The following is a 19,946-nucleotide window of genomic DNA, read 5'->3' as shown; positions in this document are numbered from 1 at the left end:
AGTTGTTTTTATTTCTTTATTACTAAAAAAATTAATGATTATTTTGTATTTCATAGATATTTATACCAAGATATTTTTTATATTTCATGAAAATGTATACTCTTAAAAGAAATACAAAATTTGTTAAAATGAGAAAAAGGAAACTTACATTGAAGATTCAAAGTAATAAGATTTTTTAAACTATAAGACAGAGTGGCGATTTGATAACCTTATTAAAATAAACAAAAATAAGGAAACAATTTATTTATTTATTATTTATTATTTAAGGGAGAAATATAAAAAAATGATGGAAGTTTATGGTTTATGGTACTTGGGAAGGGTTTTGCTACGGTAAAGCCGGACCTACAATAACAAACGCGTGGAAGTTAAAGAAAGTACGACTTTTGTGGGGCCTTTACATGTGTTGTGATCACATGTCTTGATTCAATCTACGTGGCCTTACTAAATATTTATCATCTATATATTTTTTTTATAAATTGCAAAAAAAAAAAAAAAAAAAAAACGCTAAAATATGATATTAGTTACAATTAGATCCTTGAATTTATGGTAGAAATTGACTTTTAAACTTATACAAATGTTAAATTTAGACTTTCAAACTTACACAATGTGGAAATTATAACAATCATATAAGTTTGAGGGTTTAATTTTTATCATTTGGGGTTCTACAACGATTGTAAGTTTGAGGATCTGATTTTAATGTTTGTATAAGTTTGAGAGCTCATTTTTTATAATTGAAAGTTTGTCAATTTGTTCTATTTTTTTTTTTGGTTAAATTACAAATTTAGTTATGAACTTTGGGGTTCATATTCATTTGATATCTAAATTTTTAATAGTGTATATTGAGTCTCTTGACTTTTAATCTTGTGTCTTATAGATTCTTTTAACTTTTAATTTTATGTGTAATAGAATTTGAAAAATTCAATTTTTAAAAAAAAATTAATTAAGCTATTGAACATAAATTTAAATTTATACCTAATAGGACTCGAAAATGTAAAAGAAAAAATTGAAAATGTAGGACTATGTTTGTAATTTTAAAAGGTAAAGGATCAAATAATCACAACTTCAAAGTTTATGGACTAAACTTATAATTCAGGCAGAGAATTATTTTAAATCGAAAGAAAAAGAAAATTCAATATTTAATAAGCCATCAAATTTTAAAAAGTGTATTATAGGTTGTTCCACTATTAATTTAATAGATTATTAAATTTCTTACTTACAATACCATTTGGTATGACTTTAAAAGTTTAAAGATATTATAAATTCAAGAATTTATTAGAAGTTAAAAAGTCACATTATATGATGTGACGATCACAATATAACTAACCATTTAATAACGATTTTTATAAATACGAAAAAATTTATACGATTCTTTCGAAACGATAAAAAATAGTCAAAATAAATATAGCTCAACTAACATCAAATATGTATCATAACTTCGAGAGTAAAACCAATCTCTCCGAATAATTTCTTCGGAAGTCTCTGGTGGTTTTGATCAACGGTCAAGATTGGGGATGTGTATTGTGTGTGGTACATGTGAGACGTACTATAAAAAAACTCATATGTTCCGTTTATGTCCCTTCTCTCTCTCTCCCACTCTGTTCTTCTGCATCATACGCCTCTCTCTAGTTTCTCTCTCTAAATTCTGTTTTTGTGTTTGTTTTTGTTTTTTCTTTAATTTATTCTTCTCATTTTCTCTAATCTTTCCAGAATTTTCATACCCAAATGCCTTTTATCACTCTCTATTGATTCGATTTGAACACCAGTAGATTTTGGGCCACAATTTCACTTCCTTCTTTTCTAATTCGTTAGTTTCTAATCGTTCTGAATCCTTTTGAAGCTCTCGGGCTCTTGATTCTCTTCGAGACGCTTCGTCTTGATTGAATACAGGGGCTGTAAGCTTCCTGATTCCTCGTAATTCCAAGTGGGGATTGGTTTTTTTTTTTTGGTCTCTGTCTCTGAATTTACCCATTTGATTTCGCGGTCCGTTGAATCGACGAAGATTCCAGAGCTTTGTTTTCTGAATGTTGTGTTCGTCTATGTCGATTTCAACTGCGTAGGTGGGTATTTGATTGTGTTTTTCTGTTTACTCATGTCATGCATGAGAGTTTTGGTGTGTTCTTATTCGCTTTCTCGTTGCCGAGATAACAGAGCAAAGGGGAGTAATAAAGGAAATTTGGCTTGAATCGTTGAATGGTATGCAGTTGCAAGGAAATTTGGTTTCTGTGTTGGTTAATTTATATTTGGGGTCGTGTTATTTATCTATGCTTAATATTCAATGGATCAATGAATGTCTCGGTAGGATTAAATGTTCTTTTGATCCAATCTAAACAGTGTGTTTTTAAATGGTATTATAATGCAGGGATTTCGTTGTTAATGAGAATGAATAGTTGTTGAGATGGACAGTTCGGAGACCTAGATTCTGTAAATTCTGTGCTATAAAGGAAGTGGGAATATTTTCGTTTTGGGATTCTTTTTGTGGGACAAACCGATTCTTTCATCCAAGAGGCTGATAAAATGACACCCATTTTGAGTTTTGTTGTGTCCAAATGGCAAGCGTTGTCCACTTCTGATCATGCCTCTGTCGTTTCCATTAACTTGTTTGTGGCACTTCTCTGTGCTTGTATTGTGATTGGTCATCTTCTTGAAGAGACCCGGTGGATGAATGAGTCCATCACTGCACTCTTGATTGTGAGTTTGTTATTCTCATCATTTGTCTTTTGATCATAAAATATTAACTTTGTTATCATGGATCTCGATGATGTTAATTGCTGTTTTACTCTTTTTGTTTCAGGGCCTGTTTACTGGTGTCATCATTTTACTAGTCAGTGGTGGGAAAAGTTCGCATCTATTGCTCTTTAGCGAAGACACGTTCTTCATTTATCTTCTGCCACCGATTATATTCAACGCTGGGTAAAGTTTCTGCATCATAGGATTCATAATGTGTGGAGCAAATTTGTACTAGTGGTCCTTTCATTAGTAATGGGTGACTTGTTTTTCTTTATGCATTATTGTTGACCACAAGTATATGTGTTTTGAACTTGTTGCTATGTGCTGGTTTATTTAGAAAAGATTCAGATTGTAAACTAAACTTGTTTTCATTTGTGCTGTGCATGGTAACCTTAAATTCTGATCCAATATGTTGTTCTAGAAGTTTAGGCAAACATATTTCATTGAGGTTGATTTACATTTTAGCCAATTTATTGTTGTTCATGATCTTTTTACGCTAACAAATTGTAGTAACGCTAATGATTCGAACCACCTTTGGCTTTTGTTCCTCGATCTTCAATTCTGCATTTTATTGAATTGAAAATGATTCCTTCTGAAAGCTTTTGTAGGACCTGATGGAGTTATTATCTTGTATTTTAATTGATTGTGATTTAACCAGATAGAGATACTTCCATATGGTGTCTTTGTACTCTACTGCTTTATTATTCCCTTGTAGCTATTCTCTGTACTATTCTTGTATCTTTTTGGTTTAATTGGTTCTCTTTTTTATTGGACAACTAAATGTTGTAGACCCATTGTGTATGCATATAAATGTTTATATTTTGTAAACAGTTGGTTATATCATTTCTGGAAGGGGAGTCTTTACTGTTTATTGTGGTATAAGAATTATATGGATTGTGGAAGAAGTCATGACGAACTGCCTTGCTGCAGTCAGCAACTATAATATTGACTACTCTATGTATGTATAATTTATTAATGAGTGGTGTTTACTTGCAAAGAAAAGTTTGGAGTTTCTTCATTATCATCTTTGATAAAGTCTATTTTTTCCTGTAAACAACAATCTTAAGTGCTTTGGATTTGTGGGAAATCACAATAAACTTTGTAATCCAGCTACTTTTATTTAACAAAGAGGGGTTTGAAAGAGTGATATTGTAGTTAATTGTAGGTTATAATAGTTGGAAACACCAACTATTATAATTCGAGCTCCAAACATGGAGTGAAGTATAATAGCCAACTCCATCCACTTGAAGTTGAGGGCTCGAACATCCCATAGGTGTATTGAGGGCAAAATTCCATGTCTTTATTGTGATTTAATTGTTTTTTCCCCCTAGTAGTCTCCTTTTGTAAAAATTATTATCTAGCAATGACGTTCTGAATAAAGGCTACTTTTATCATTTCATACTACTCTATCCTCGTGATTTCTGTTGGCTGATCTCCTCCTTCTGCATCAGGTTTCAAGTGAAAAAGAAGCAGTTCTTTGTTAACTTTATAACAATTATGCTGTTTGGCGCAATTGGAACATTAGTCTCTTGTTTCATCATCTCGTTAGGTATAGCTTCAGACTATATTTCTGTTTCTGATCTTATGAATGCTGAAACATTCTTCTCATATTATTCATTCATTGCCCCTCTGTTACCTTATGGTCTATGGGTATATCTTGATCCCTCTGTTTTAACATCCAATCTGTTAGTGTTTTAGTTATAATTACTTTCTGCAATGTTTTGAATCTTATGTATAACTGAGCGATACCTCGACTTTACCCTTCCCCTTGTGTGTGTGTCAATCACTTATGTATATCTTGACCCCTTCTTCTTCTTCTTCTTCTTCTTCTTCTTCTTCTTCTTCTTCTTCTTCTTCTTCTTAGTTATCTTGTAGTTTTTGAGTTATCATTATTTGATCTTTCGTTGCATGTCAATTGTGGTGCCTGATTCAGGAGCTTTTCAGTTCTTTAAGAAAATGGATGTTGGATCACTGGATATTGCTGATATTTTAGGTACATCCTTATGTTTTACCCATCTCCTTTTCTATCTTAAGACTAATGTCTTAATTGATCTTTTCTCTTTTAAGACTAATGTCTTAATATTCTACTGCAGCAATTGGAGCTATATTTGCCGCAACAGATTCTGTTTGCACATTGCAGGTGCGAGATGTAGCAATGATATACTTTAAATATACTTTATTAATTTATATTGTAGTCTACCTGGGCAGCTAAAGGAACTTTAATACATTTGCTGGTGCAGATATTAAACCAGGATGAAACCCCTCTACTTTACAGTCTAGTATTTGGGGAGGGTGTAGTGAATGATGCCACGTCTGTGGTACTTTTCAATGCAATTCAGAGCTTAGATATCAGTAACGTTGATGCAAGAGTTGCTTTACATTTTATTGGGAGCTTCTTTTATTTATTTTCAACGAGCACTTTACTCGGAGTATTTGTGAGTCCTCTCCCTATTCATCAATCTCTCTTTACCATCATGTGTGGGTGCAAGTAAACTGTTTGTTGTAATATTAATATTGAATCACACATGTTCCATTACAGGTTGGCCTGCTGAGTGCTTATGTGATCAAAAAGTTATATTTTGGCAGGTATATATCTTTGCAACTAAAGTTTTTAAAATTATTCTTCATTTAGATCCTTCTCTTGGTGTATTCTTAATGCATTATTAGGTGACCAACGAGTAGCTGGTGGCAGTGTGTCACAAGGCTGTTTAACCTCGTGACACAGTGCAATCATTATTCATCGTGCTTTCATAATTCCTAGTAATGAAGGATCCATTTTGTTATCATTAGTTACAAGAATATTGACGATTAATGATGTTTCCATGGGTTTAAATCTGTTATTAATGGTTAATTTTGTATGATAACTCTCATTTTGAGCTCTGAAAGGATACACCCAGGGGGTGGAGATGGGATTGGATGGAACCCTAATAGTAGTTAATCTATGCTGACAAAAGATATCCATTCACGAAACTAAAGATTATTCATAGTTGGTCACATTTGTAGATGTCCTTTCCTTTCAGGTATACTGATGTGAATGTAATCTGGGGAAATATATTTGCAATTTTTTCCAGCTATTTAGGACATGTTTAATTGTATAATATGCCACACGTTTAGGTGATTGTCTACTGCAATTAGTTGAATTCCTCATAAACATGTCTAAATATCCAAGATTATGAGAGAGGGAAAAAAAAAACTTCTTCAAAGTTGATAGTTACAAAGGTGATAGTCGCACAGTTAACTTTATTGTTAACTAGAAAGTTTCATTGTTAAAACTTACTAAGCTGACAGACGGGGATAGCATGCTGAACTAAAATTGTTGCCCAAAGATTAAAATGTGTAGTTGTAAATTGGTATAGCAGGTAATAAAATTTATAGTTATCTTCAATATCATGGGCAAGGTAAAGAGAGATTATACAAATTTATTGAGTAGACTAATGAGTATGGACGTGTTCTAATGAGCTGGTTTTTATAACAGGTTTTGATTAATTGAAACCCTTCATCTAGTAGTGGCATGCACACAGATAAATCTTATGCTGATTAAACATTATATTGACATTGTTTCTGTTAACTCTTGCTATTATTCAACTTATTATACCCAAATAAGAAAAAGAAAGAAACCTGGGCAAAAATTTAGTTTGCTGATTTCCCCCCATCTGTAGATACATCTTTCTGTTTCTTTTTGGCACACGTGTTTAATTGCATCTCGTTTCACAAGGATTCTGATGGAATGAAGTAACTTTTATTATTTAATTTACTGATAAAATTCAGGCACTCGACAGATCGAGAGGTTGCTCTTATGATACTCATGGCATATCTTTCATATATGCTGGCTGAAGTAAGTATTTTGTATTACTAGATCAAACTCTACTTGCTTACTAACTGAGGAAGAATTTGCAAATTGATAAAACCCGGCGGGCGAAATTTCCATCTCCAAGGAAAACCACTCTGATCCCCTATCAAAAAAATGTCCAATTCTCCTTTGGGAGCTTCGACTCTCACATAAAGTTCTTGTTTCGCCAATTCAAAAGTTGGCGAAGGTTTTTTACTAATGAATCGATAGTCAAAGTCATTCCATTCCAGAGACCTTTCTCAATCAAAAGATCGTATTTCTAAACTTTCATAAGGTCCTCCTGAAATTCCTTCCATTGTATACATTGCCAATGACCATCTTTGCTTTTACTTGGTGGATATCCTGTGCAGTTATTAGATTTGAGTGGCATTCTCACAGTGTTCTTTTGTGGAATTGTTATGTCACATTATACCTGGCATAACGTGACTGAGAGCTCAAGAGTTACCACCAAGTATGTAATTCTTCAACTTTTTGTAATTCTCTCCAAGTGCAACTTGTTAGCTAATGCATTTTTTTTTTAATCTCCTAACAGGCATGCTTTTGCTACCTTATCCTTCATTTCTGAGACGTTTATCTTCGTTTATGTCGGCATGGATGCATTGGACATTGAGAAGTGGAGCTTTGTTAGTGATAGGTATAGCAAGTTTTTTTTTTTTTTTTTTTTTTTTATAATTCATTTTCTTAGTTCAACCACACGTAGGTTAGGATATTTGAGCTATAACCTCTTGGTTGATGGCATAGCCTTAACCAATTGAGCTATGATCAGGTTAGTGGATGATAAGTTAGTTAACTGAATTTATCACGTACGCAATATCCTGTGCTTGTCTTTTTATTAACCATTTCAGACTGTGCCGTCTTTTACCGTCTTCTTATCGGATATTGCAGTCCGGGGACATCAGTCGCTGTGAGCGCAATATTACTGGGCCTAGTTATGGTTGGAAGAGCTGCTTTTGTTTTTCCATTATCATTTTTATCAAACTTAGCTAAAAAATCGTCAGGCGAGAAAATTACCTTCAGGGAACAAGTACGGCATTCTTTAGAACTTGGTTTTACTTGTGCGATTCAGTTCCTGCTTTTAAACCACCAACTTCTTGCTTTTGTAGGTTATCATCTGGTGGGCTGGTCTCATGAGAGGAGCTGTCTCTATTGCTCTAGCTTATCATCAGGTAGTTTGTGGGCAACAATAAACTCGCATATTGTATTGTGTTCCAATAATCCAATTTACTGTTATGAAGATGCAATTCCATGATATGGATATTTACATTCTTGTAACCACGATGTTTGAGTTTCGAAAAGTCGAAAGAGTAAAAAAAGTTCTTGAAACTTCCCATCTGATTTCGATTTTTTTTTAACATAACAGTACTTTTCGATCCAGCACGTAAATCATTGTTAACTTACAAGTACTTTTATCAAAAGCCATCCCCAACATACTATTATTAAATCCATTACTGATGATCATTCAATGTCTCTTATGAAAATGCAGTTCACCAGAGCTGGGCACACTCAACTACGAGGGAATGCAATGATGATCACTAGTACCATAACCGTTGTCCTCTTCAGCACGATGGTATGGCACAATTCCTCTTCCCTTTTAATCCCCGGTTAAGTCCTAGTAATTAACTTGTTTTGTGTTAGATGATATTGTTTTGTGTTAGATGATATAATATTAAATTTACCTTCATCCATTAACAAACTTTTAGGTCAATCGGTGATTTTTACATGGTTCAAGTCTTGTGTTCAAATGCTTACAATGTAACCCCATTTAATATTGTTTTCCACTTGTTGGATCTTGTACCTATTTCAAGCCTCACAAGTGAGAGGAGTGTTAAATGATATTAATTTACTTTCACCCATTATTTAAGCTTTTAGGTCCATCGGTGGTGGTTTTAACATTTTTCAATGGTATTTTTCTTGATTTCTGTGTTTTATATGATCCTTGAGCCTAAAAGATCAGTGGCGTTTTCCATGTTATATGGTGTGTTGATTTTTTCTTGTATATGGCGATGATTGTCAACAGGTGTTTGGATTATTGACCAAGCCTCTTATTAACTGTTTGATACCTCACCCAAAGCACACCACCAGCATGATATCGGACCCTGCCACTCCAAAATCATTGTCGGTTCCACTACTTGGAAGCGCACAGGAGTCTGAGCTGGATCTTGCCATTAATCGTCCAAGCAGTATACGTGCACTCCTTGCAACTCCTACGCACACTGTTCATCGCTACTGGCGAAAATTCGATGATGCCTTCATGCGTCCAATGTTCGGGGGCCGGGGTTTTGTTCCCTTTGTTCCAGGATCGCCAACCGAAAGGGGTGGACACTGAGAACAAACCCCCCTCGGGATGCTCCAAACAATGTAAGATATGTAAATCAAGATGGATAAAAATTACTTCGCTGTGTCAAGTTTTCGAGGAGCAGATAAGAGTAGGCAGGGTGTGAGTTTCGCATGTTTGCTGGGAGTGGCGAGGAGCGGAGCAGTCGAGAATGTGTTGATTCTCTCTTGCCTTCTGTTTGCTGCCCTCTTATTTTTGGTACAAATCATTATGGTTTGTTTTTTGTTTTTGGTTGAGTTTTTTTCTGGTAATGAAAACATAGTGCAGGACAGTATGGAAGTGGGTTAAATTTTTGTAATTCTCATTCTTTTTTAGAAAAGAAAAATGTGTGAAGTTGGTTATGGAGTTGCCCTTCGTAGCCCTCTTCTGACTTTTTTTCTTTTTAGGGTTTAATTATGTATTGATTGTATATGATTTGAATCTCCATCATCTATTTCTTTTCCCTATTATGAAATGTTTGTTTGTTTGATATTATTATTCAGAAACTTAAAAATCCATGTGGATTTTCTAATACCCCTCGGAATCTCTATACTCGAGTAATTTTTAGAGATAGCCAAAGGTTGCCAAAATTGAAAATTTTGCATAAATAAAAATTTCAAAAAAATAAATAAATTAGCAAATAAATATTTTATCATTTTTAAATATGGTAATATGTCTATTATTTATATTTGATAGCGCTTTTTTTAGCCAGTTGTTATAATATGGTATATCACGGTGCTATCTCAACAGGAATCAATATTGAGATCAAATAAAAAATCTTTCAAGAGCGTCACATTGATCAATATAAGATTTATAAGATTTGTAGTATAGGAACTTTTAAGATTTTATTGTGTTGATTTTTTTTACTTGTCTTGGAAGGTTTTTTTTTTTCTCTTTTCTTCAGATTTTAGGATTTCTTTTTACAAAAGTTAAATGTGACTTTTTTGTTTTTTTAAAAAAATTAAAATAAGAAAAGCCAGTGTAAAGGACTAGAAACCAAATTGGAGACTGAAAAAATAAAAGAGAATAAACCATATGAAAAAAATTTATCATACAATATGAGAACAATTGACAAAAACTCTCACTTCTTTCCATTCTTATTCAATCTCAATTGTCATTTTGACCAAGATTTCACCAAGAAAATTCAAAGAGCTAGCGATCCAAATGTGCTATTAAAATAAGTTAAGTTTTTATTTTAGTATCGATATCGATCTTGACCGAGATATACCGAAGAAACATAAATCTACCTGACTTGCATAAAGCCTGTGATTTTGTTTTTAAAAAAAGTAAGTCTATATATATATATATAGTCTTAGTTGTGGATGGTTGTTTTGAGACAAGTTGTGAATGGCTTTTATTTTTAGTAACAATCACAAAAAAGCAAGATAACTTGAGAACCAAAATGATAAAAAAGAACAGTTCAATTAACCATGAAAGCATTCTTTAAGTCGAATCACCCACAAAATCAATGTCTACTAGCACGAGAAGACGAGGAATCTATGAATGCCTCTATATTGTTAGAGGTTGCATATGGAACCAACAAACAACTGAATTTCATGTATGATTTATTTTGAGGGGTACAAAGATAATAACTGACTTTTTTTTCTAATGTAACCTATATAGATCTCAAGTTTATATATTATTTTTAAGGTAATCGTTTTTAAATAACAATCTAGAAATATTTTTAAATATGACAAAATGTCAATCTATTTGAAAACATTCTACTACATTTGTAAATAAATTAATTCATTTTTTTATATTTGAAAACATTCCTCATCTTTAAGTTTAAATAGTAAATGTTTCTAAAAGTTGAATATGTTTTAAATGGGAAAACGACATCAGACCATTATTTAGATTGTCAGGAAAAACCCATTATTTAGATGTTACAAAAAGAAAATAATACGAACGAGCTGAGATAGAACGTTCATTCCGAAGAAAACTGTGAAACCCGAACAAAAGAATTGGAGTCTCCATTTGGATGATGCTTTATGTGCATATCAAACAACCTACAAAACCTCTATAGTGATGTCTCAATACAGGTTGATCTTTTGGAAGGCATGACCATCTACCCGCAAAGATCCCTTTTGTTGTCGCTAATGATTTTCCCTATAGTGCAATTTAGATCAGGAGCTTGAAAGTCTAACAAAGTGGTCAAAACAATTGGACATCGATTTAAACTTTTTAACAATGGTGACATCGAGTCTCCCTACGTGGATGGTTGAGATTGTTGTTAGACCCGAGCAACTAACGTTATAAATTTGCACTTAAAAGATAATCAACTTTTAATGCTTTCTTTTCATTTTCACTCTTTTTTTTTTTTTGGTAGCTTAGTCTTTTTTCCCCCTTCTTGTAGGTACCTTGAGAGAATGAAATGAGGAAACAGTGGGGCAGTAGACGAAGAAAATACTTTCGAGTAACCCAAAAGAGTTTCTATCTACACCATTTTCACAAACCAAGCTTTCAAGGTCAAGTCCATTCATATGATAAAGAGTAAACCCTAAATTCCGATGGGCACACAAAAATATTCCTCCCATCTACGTTGACCTAGACGATAAGGCCATTAAAATTCCTCCTTATCTACGTTATTCTCCTTTCTTAACCCTTTTGTACTAGTCAGCCTCTTTTTTCAACCATTTGGCCTTTTTGTAGAGATCTCATCTCTTTTTTGTATCACTTTTCTCCATTAATATATTCCTTCAAATTCCTATCAAATAAAATCAAACAAATCATCCCTATTATTCTATTCGAAGGAAGAAAAGTGAAATGGTGGATTCCATCTAAAAAAAGAAACAAATATGGAATCCGCTTCTTCATGATAAATACATTGACCATCTCGGTCCAAGCATCTTAGACAGACGGTCAAATTTCGAGAAGAATGGTAATCAGCCTGGTTTGTAAATTCATGAAGTAGATCAATAGGCAGGGTAGATTATTCTGGAGTATTTTAAATAGTCCTAGTTAAATCAAGGTCTCTCCTAGCAATCAGACAGGATGAAGAATTTGTGGTTTTGGTGGGAAGTGCTCAGTTGAATCATATACTACAAGGGACTGGAAATGAATACGCTGCTTTTACATTATTGGGTCAACTAGTAGGTTTCCTCTTTGGTTGCTTGAAGCAGCTGAAAGATTTTTCCTTGTTACCTGTGAAAGCTTCCTAGTTTTTATTTTTTATGGTTACGATTCAGAAATAGAAAAAACTAAAAAGTCCAGAAATATAATAAGAAAACAGTAGACACGAACAGATAAGTAAAAGATCTAATCATCGTAAACAAAACGATCCAGTGCTGTGTTTTTATTCATGCACAAGAGTTTAGGACTCTTCCTGGAAGCACTAGAGAGCACTGCTTTGATACAACGGCAACAAATTTCAACCTTGCAGACCAATAATGCCTGAAAACAAAATGACGAAACAAATGAGGTTAAGAAATATGGGAAGGGAAGATAATTTTAAAAGGGCAAGGCCGGATGGAAGATGAAGCAAAATTTTTCTGGGTTTGGATTTTCGTACCACAGGCTACTCTGGCACCAGCATTTCCTGTAGTTAAGCTGAGTTCATGTCCACCTGTGTATCAAAAATGACCAAACTGATAAGAATATGCATAAAAAGGTACAATTTCAGAATGCTTTAGGGTACTTTTAGCAAATAAATAAATAATAAATACTTTAGTAAAATGTGTTTAATAACAATAACAAATACTTTACCATCTTAAAAGCATATTTGAATGCTTCTGAATGAATCAATCACTCTACAAATTTTTTTTTCACAAGTACTTATAGATGTTCTTAACTTTTTTCTAAAGCACCTAGTATGACTTCCAAACATGAAAATGTGAGTGAAAAAAGTACCCAAACTTAAACTTCCCACTACTTAATATATTAGCTTAAGCTCTATAGACTTCAATGATAGTTGAACATGGTTGTTGAGCATGAAGTCTTAAATTTGAACCCTACCATGTTATTTCCCCTTTTAAATATTGATAATCACTCAAATTTCCAAACCCAACAGCAGTTCATATTACCCCTCTACAAGCATGTTCATGAACTCCACAGATGTAAAATAAACAAAACAATGGCGATTCTCACTACAAAATATTCCAAAAACAAACACTTCCCTATCGTAAAGCCTTGCTAAATGATAATAATCTTCTTTTGGGTTCAAATATGGCAGATATAGCCGAGATATACCATTAAGAAACGTTCAAAGAACTATCAAACAACAAACGGTTAGAGAAATTACCCTTGCCAAGATCATCAGGGTCACCATGAACCACAACAGCCCTTCCAATAATGGAGTCGTGTCCACAGAGAGGAATCTGCATATAAGATCTAAAGCTTAGAAAAAGGAGGAAAACCCTCACTATTGGCTGCCCTAACAAAATTAATTAAATAGGGGCAAACCTGTTTGTCGGTAATGGTGAAGCTAGCTTTGCCTGCACGAAATATTCAAAGTATTAGCATTCAACAACTAAATCAATTGAACAAGGTTTGAATAAGGTATGAGATCCAACATCAAATTAGGTACATATAAAGGAAACTCTAAAACATGACACAAGAGCATACTCTTAAGTCTTACAAATATAGCCTAAGCCATTATAATGTAAAAGTTGTAAGGAAAAAAGGAATGGAACATAACACAGCAAGAATTAAACTTATTCTATGCATTATGAAAGAATGTGAAACATACCATCTTCACCAACGATAATGTTCCCTAAATCACCAGCATGGCGGTTCTCGTCCTCAGGAGCACCATGCTGTTTTCCAGCAGGGTTGAAATGTGGCCCTGTAAATATATTGAGAAATTTTAATGTTGAGATAAATGAAGGCATCTATATTCAATCGTTCAACAAACATCTAAATTTCTTCAAAATAGAGAGGTCACATAAAAGATCTTAAATGTCAAACAATACCAGTGGACATGCAGCCGTTGGTTGTGTCACCTAAAGCGTGAACATGGAATCCATGAAGCCCGGGCTTGAGACCAGAAACATTGCCCGTCACAGTGGTTGAACCTGAAAATTCTTTGGACTAAGTACGAGACAGAGAAGATATGAACATAAGCCGTGCAGATGAAACCATTCACCAGATTACCATCTCCTTCTTGGGAAAAAAAGATAGTTCCACTAACACCCTCGCTACTTCCAAGAACAGCCACAGCCTTCACCATCTTGTGATCTACCACACTTTAACATAATTAGATTAAAACTAACAAAAATATGAGATCAACGAAAGAAATGAGTGAATTAAGAATATGACATCACCAGATTACGATCTCCTTCTTGCAAAATATCATTTTGACAATTCATAACTTCAACTCATGTACAGAAATGACCCAAATAATTTTGTGAGGGTATATTTTTGGCAAGAAACCCCACTTTCATTAAAAGATATGAAAAAACATACAAGGGAACACAAGAGGCTAACAAAAGAAAGGTGTCTCGCCCTAATTACAGAAAAGCACTCCAATGCAAAACAAAAAAAAAAAAAAAAAAAAAAAAAAAAAAAAAAAAAACCCGAAAAAAAAAGAAAAACAAGACCAAGCTCAAAATTTTACAAGGTGGGTATGAAATTAGGACGATTATGATGAATACCCACAAGTTTTAAACCATCTCAAATCAGATGAAGTATCAGTCTAGAGTTCCACAACAGTCAACAATATTGAATAATAGACAAAAAACAGCTAACACACCGTCTTGATGCGCATTAAACAGTACAAAATCCCACTAATACAAGCGCCTAAATCACATCATTTCAACATTTGAGATGAAACTACACATCATCGGGAAGCAGATAACCAATAAAAAAAAAAAAAACTGCATATGGGTAAAATTCGGAAGAATTTCGAGGAAGATATCATTACAAGAACTAATACAGCAAAACCCAGATCAGATTGAAGAAAATTGATGGATCTGATAGACAAGAAATGATGGGAAAGAGAGAGAACTGACCTCAGAACACCCCTTGGACGGCTGAAAGAGAAGGCAGGTGAGATTGAATGGATCGAAGAATCTACAAATCCAAAAATTCTAGGGCTCTTGCAGTTTATATAGAGGACTTGTGGTAGTTCAGTCAATGAATTTGGTTGGTGTAGTAGTTAGCTTCATTTCCAGTCTCTAGGGGTAGTTTTGTAATTTCAGATTCAGAGGAGTACTTCTCTTCTCGCCCCCATGGCATCTTCCTGGTGGCTGTGTGCATGTGAATCATGTGCCCACTCATTTCCAATTTTTCGGTTTAAATCTTATTTTTAGTCTTTAAATTTTGAATTTTATTCTATTTTAATCTTTAAATTTCGAAAAACATTCATTTTAATCCCTAATGCACCCTATGATAGCTATTTAGATTTATTTAATAATTATTTTATTCTTTATTCTTATTTTAAAATTATGCCTTTACATCTTTTTTGAAATACGATAACTGAAAATTCCAAAAAGAAAAACAAGTTTTTAAGAGTTAATTTTTCAAATTTTCAAATTTTGGCTTGATTTTTTTAAACTATTAATATAAAGTAGATAACAAATAAAGAAAGTTGGAGGTGAAAATAGTGTCTATAGGTTTAATTTTCATAATACAAAAACTAAAAACTAAATGGTTACCAAGTAGACCTTAATTTTTTCGTTTTTTGTTTAAATTAAACCTTTAGAAACTACTTTTACCTCTAAATTTCTTCTTTTGTTATCTACCATTTACCAATGGTTTAAAAACCAAGCCAAATTTTGAAAACAAAAATAAGTAGAATTTATAAACTTGTTTTTGCTTTTTAAATTTGGCTAAGAATTCGACCACTGTATTTAAAAAAAAATGCAAATTGTTGTAAGAAATAAGATGAAATAGACTTAATATTCCAAAACCAAAAATAAAATTGTTACCAACTAGATTTAAAATTTTAAAAAGTATTTATTTAGATCTTGATATTAAGAATTTGTTAATTTGTTTGATGGTTTATATTTTTGACTAGAATTTTAACACACGTGAATATAAAAAATCACAATCATATCTAATCCCTTAAATTCTTTGTCGTTCATTCTTTGTTATACAACTTACCTTTCATGGTTATAATAGTGAACCTCTCAAATGTGTCTCAACATTTTTTCTTCTCTATTTCTTTCCTTTATCAGCCCATTTTTCATGTACCTATATCAAATTTTGTTTTTTTCCATCATTTTGATGAGAAAAGAAGTTTACATATTGTTCTCACTCTATTCTTTTCCTTTTCATCTAAGAATAAAAACATCTCATGATAATATAAAAATAAATTAAATAAATGCAACCTACATAGAAAATGAACTCTAAAAAATTACAAATAATTGTTACCCACATAGGAATAAGAAGTAACTAGGTGGAAGAAAAAAAAAGTACCTCAATCAATTATAGAATCAACGGATTTATGTAGGGATCATGAGACACGTACCCCAAATTAATGCTTTTTGTATTTTAAATATAAATTGCAAGTAAGCAAGTACCAATATATATAATAAGTAAACTCGTTATATTTACCTAAATCTTACTTGGAGTGTTGGTAAAGGGGCACACCTTTCATGCACTGGCCCAAATTCAATTTCTATGTGAGTATTCCTACTTATTGTTGTCCAAAATTAATATGAAATAGAAATAAAACAAAAATAGAAAATTTACTTAGTTCCTGTGACTATAATTTAGTAATTTAGGTGATTTTTAGACTAGTTGGAATCTTGAATTAATTAGGGTATAATATTCTTTTTAGTTATTTATCTGTGTATATTTACCCCATGTATTAACTCTATAAAATATACAATATAGAAAAAGTACAATAAAGATTAATATGGTATCAGAGCTACATATTTAGGTTTTAGTTATATCCTCTCACCACTTGCCTTCCATCGTCAACCAGTTCCACCGACAACGAGATCCATCATCGACCATATTCCCTTGACCTTTAGATCCATCTTGTTGTTGTTCAGATCTGACCAAGATTGTTGCATTTCGTGTGTTGAAGTTTGTTCTCAAGCTCGTCAACCAGATTCATTCTCAGTAAATATCATCAACCAAAGTTCTCAAGCTTCATCTGTTTCCACAACGTTTACAAACCCGGATCCATGATCAGCATCCAGATTTAGGCAGATCCACGACCAACATTTGTACCAATGTTTCTCAAGCCAGATCTATGACAACCATTTACAGACCCAGATCGTCTGTTGACTAGTGCACTCGATTCTGATCTTTGTCCCTCATCAACTGGACAGATTCGTTCATTAGTGTCGTTGTCCACCGACCAGGTCTATGCCGCCTATCCAAGACTTTTTCAATCTCACCCGTCCAATATCTCTACCACTTGTCCAAGACTCTTTTCTTAGTAAAGTGAGCCAATATTAATTATTTTCTCACAATCAAATATGGTTTTATATCACTTTGTCTCTCTACCTAATTTTTTTAGTGGAGAAAAATGATATATTACGTCGCATTGGCACCATAGTTAATAGCACACATTATATCATTTGGGCTCATCAAATGAGGAGTTTTTTTATTGGTCGCAAGTTATGGTGAATCGTTACCAAAGACATCACCAAACCTGTTGATGACACCGATGGTTGATACTTCAAAACCTATTGATGATGTTGCTGGTAAAGACCCTACTGAAGAAGATACTAGGTTTATTTACAACTAGAGGACTCAGATAGCAAAAATCATCAAATAATAACTTGGTCGAATGACACTTCCATTCTTGTCATACACACTCAATTTGGTGATTTCGTTAGTCCCAATTAGGAGGCAAGGCAATACATGAACAAATATCTCGCTACTTTTCAACCTATTTGGACATAATTAAACTAGACTAAAATAGTCCTGATCATCTGTGGCTCATCAAGATTCTCATGGGACTCTACTCTGCCTTTCAAAATATATTAGTTCACGTTGCTCTGTTACATCAACAACCCTTTCCATTTCAGATGCATCAGTCCAGAAAATTTTATTTGAAGAGAAAATACTTGGCATAGTCTCATCCCTTGTCACTGATTCGCTTTCGGACCATGTCATCCACGGACCTAATAAATGAATCATTTTCTGGAAAATTGTAAACTTCCATGTTCATTAGTTTACTAACTATCCTCCCCACTAAGTGTATGGTTTGCCACAAACCGAGGTCATATTTTTGGACAATCGTTCTCGCTTAACTACCTCGCCAGGCATCATTTTAATTAAACCAAAAGAACTCTTCTAAAACTGGTTCCTCATCTATTGTTGCCTGCTACCTACCTCCTTTAATTGCCACCACCCCTTCCAAGTTTCAGATCAATGAAAAAATCCTTCCCATGATTCCTGAACAAGTGATCTCTCTCTCAATTATTCTACTCTGTTGTCACTAGGTAACCACTATGCTCCTTGATTTGGCTCTGTTATATATCTATAACCTTTGTATTTCATTATTGGTCTTCCCCCACCTCTATAACATCTCTTTCCAATTTCATTCTTTTGATGACAATCACATGTCTATTTCTCACATTTGCATAAGTGACACGCCTAACCAATGATGATCCTTTCAAATACTTATCATTGTTCTTAACCTGACTATTTAATCTTTATTCTATTGGCCAACCTATGTGATATTTAGTCTAAACATCATTTTCTCTTCCATGGTTGCCAAGTTCAGGATCTGCAAACCGGACGATGATTGTATAGTAGTTGATAAGTGGGAAGTATTATTTGAGCTCACCATCCTCTTCAGTCATTGTTATTCCATTTATTTTCTATCTTTGTCACTTGATAATTTTATACCAAGTGCTACTTCATCTATATTCCATTGCATATTCTGACAAATTTTTTAATTTAGTCTTCTGTTGATACTCTTGAATAATGTTTCCGAATTTAATGTTAATTTGATTGTTTGAATTGTAAGCTTGCAAAATAACACTTGCTTTAATCTTTTACTCTCAGCATCTTATGTGCTAAATCGTTTTGGATCAAATTCATTCTACATTCTAAGGGCCCTACTCTTACTATATTTAATCAATGATGATCAAATGTATTTGATATAATTTATTGATTGTTTGCTCTTCATTAGAAGAATTTTGGGCTTTAATGTTGGTTTGAAAAAAGTGAAATCGGATGTAATATGTCGAATTTTTTTTAATAAAAAAAATGGATGCTCTTAATGTTCAATTTTAAATACGACATTAAAGGTGTAATTATTTTTTTTTTCTTATTTTTATTAAAAATGTAAACAATTATTTCGACCCACCCGCTTAATCTCCTTCCATATTTTACCTATCTGCGCGCACCAACTCTCATTTTCTTTATCTTAAACCCTAACCGATCTCCTTCACCTGTCTCGTTCCGCCCGTGGTTGTTCGTTCGGCCGGTTGCGGCCTCTGTCAGTCTCCATCAAGTTTGTCGTTCGTTTTTCCTCATCCAATTCTTCTGATTCTGAGCGACCATCATATCCGGTGGAGTTTGTGGAGTTTCTGATTTTTTTTTTTTTTTTTGTGCATTAGATTTTTCAAATCGGAATTTTGTTTGCTTTGGCAGTGTTTCGTTTTTGCAAATCACAACAAAATCGTTGTTCCCTTCTCTATGTTGTAATTCTTTGTGTTTCGTATTGTGTTTGGTTCTTGAGACATTTGCAATGGAAAACTAACAAACTCAACTGACGACCGTCGGACCATAATGACTCCTCTCTTTTCTATTAATTAATATATTTGTTTCCTTGGTGAGTAGGTCGGGGAAAGAGCCTAATATTTTCTTTTTTGGAAGATTCAAGAATTTATGAGAATCGTACCTCATTGTATTCGTTTTGACCTGAAATGAATTGATGCTAAATTTGAGTTCATTATGTTTCATTTTAACTGCTCTGTTGAACAAATTGGGGTTCTCATATTTGAAAAATGGAGTGATCCATCCCAATACTCTTTGTTGTTGTAGTTTATACTTGTACATGGTGGACTACTAATGTTATTAAGTTAATAAATTTAAGTATCATGGTTGTAATTTAGAATTAATCCTATAATTTAATGCTTGGATTTCTACAACTAAGTAGCGCTCGAGTTTCTTCAACATAACTTTATGTAATTAATTTGGGAAGGTGAA

At 33.2% G+C, this 19,946-nt stretch overlaps 2 protein-coding genes across 4 annotated transcripts; one reads left to right on the top strand and one right to left on the bottom strand.

The window, feature by feature from the left end:
• Positions 1–1,577: 1,577 nt before the first annotated feature.
• LOC120069816 (sodium/hydrogen exchanger 2-like) lies at positions 1,578–9,361 on the top strand. Of its 2 annotated transcripts, XM_039021633.1 has the most exons (16): positions 1,578–2,057; positions 2,149–2,193; positions 2,360–2,688; positions 2,792–2,910; positions 4,179–4,276; positions 4,661–4,720; positions 4,821–4,867; positions 4,968–5,162; positions 5,267–5,313; positions 6,496–6,562; positions 6,928–7,028; positions 7,110–7,211; positions 7,463–7,601; positions 7,681–7,743; positions 8,061–8,144; positions 8,595–9,361. In XM_039021633.1, exons 3-16 carry the CDS (start codon positions 2,515–2,517, stop codon positions 8,901–8,903), a joined length of 1,605 nt encoding a protein of 534 aa, XP_038877561.1. In that variant the 5' UTR covers positions 1,578–2,057; positions 2,149–2,193; positions 2,360–2,514; the 3' UTR covers positions 8,904–9,361. The 2 variants fall into 2 exon arrangements, with proteins under 2 accessions (XP_038877561.1, XP_038877562.1); XM_039021634.1 differs by lacking the exon at positions 2,149–2,193.
• Positions 9,362–11,940: 2,579 nt separating this feature from the next.
• Positions 11,941–14,983, bottom strand: LOC120069815 (superoxide dismutase [Cu-Zn]). 2 transcript variants are annotated; one of them, XM_039021631.1, is made up of 8 exons: positions 14,837–14,983; positions 13,980–14,063; positions 13,799–13,900; positions 13,576–13,671; positions 13,290–13,321; positions 13,129–13,204; positions 12,400–12,453; positions 11,941–12,281 (listed from the first exon to the last, which is right to left on the bottom strand). In XM_039021631.1, the coding sequence occupies exons 2-8, from the start codon at positions 14,053–14,055 to the stop codon at positions 12,259–12,261; spliced, it is 459 nt and encodes a 152-aa protein (XP_038877559.1). In that variant the 5' UTR covers positions 14,056–14,063; positions 14,837–14,983; the 3' UTR covers positions 11,941–12,258. The 2 variants fall into 2 exon arrangements, with proteins under 2 accessions (XP_038877559.1, XP_038877560.1); XM_039021632.1 differs by having other exon boundaries at positions 13,980–14,071; positions 14,837–14,960.
• Between the last annotated feature and the right edge of the window lie 4,963 nt (positions 14,984–19,946).

Source organism: Benincasa hispida, unplaced genomic scaffold (assembly GCF_009727055.1).
Source record: "Benincasa hispida cultivar B227 unplaced genomic scaffold, ASM972705v1 Contig613, whole genome shotgun sequence".
Lineage (NCBI taxonomy): Eukaryota > Viridiplantae > Streptophyta > Magnoliopsida > Cucurbitales > Cucurbitaceae > Benincasa > Benincasa hispida.
The sequence above is the reverse complement of the archived record's forward strand: the minus strand, read 5'-3'. Positions and strand labels throughout refer to the sequence as shown.

Bases quoted from the DNA above. Each gene is read 5' to 3' on its own strand.
- LOC120069815 (XM_039021631.1), bottom strand. From the start codon at position 14,055: ATGGTGAAGGCTGTGGCTGTTCTTGGAAGTAGCGAGGGTGTTAGTGGA. The intron at 13,901-13,979 runs GTAATCTGGTGA...AAGAATTTTCAG, and splicing joins TTTTTCCCAAGAAGGAGATG to GTTCAACCACTGTGACGGGC. The intron at 12,282-12,399 runs GTACGAAAATCC...TTTTGTTTTCAG, and splicing joins TGGTGCCAGAGTAGCCTGTG to GCATTATTGGTCTGCAAGGT.
- LOC120069816 (XM_039021634.1), top strand. From the start codon at position 2,515: ATGACACCCATTTTGAGTTTTGTTGTGTCCAAATGGCAAGCGTTGTCC. The intron at 4,721-4,820 runs GTACATCCTTAT...ATTCTACTGCAG, and splicing joins GGATATTGCTGATATTTTAG to CAATTGGAGCTATATTTGCC. The intron at 7,744-8,060 runs GTAGTTTGTGGG...ATGAAAATGCAG, and splicing joins TTGCTCTAGCTTATCATCAG to TTCACCAGAGCTGGGCACAC.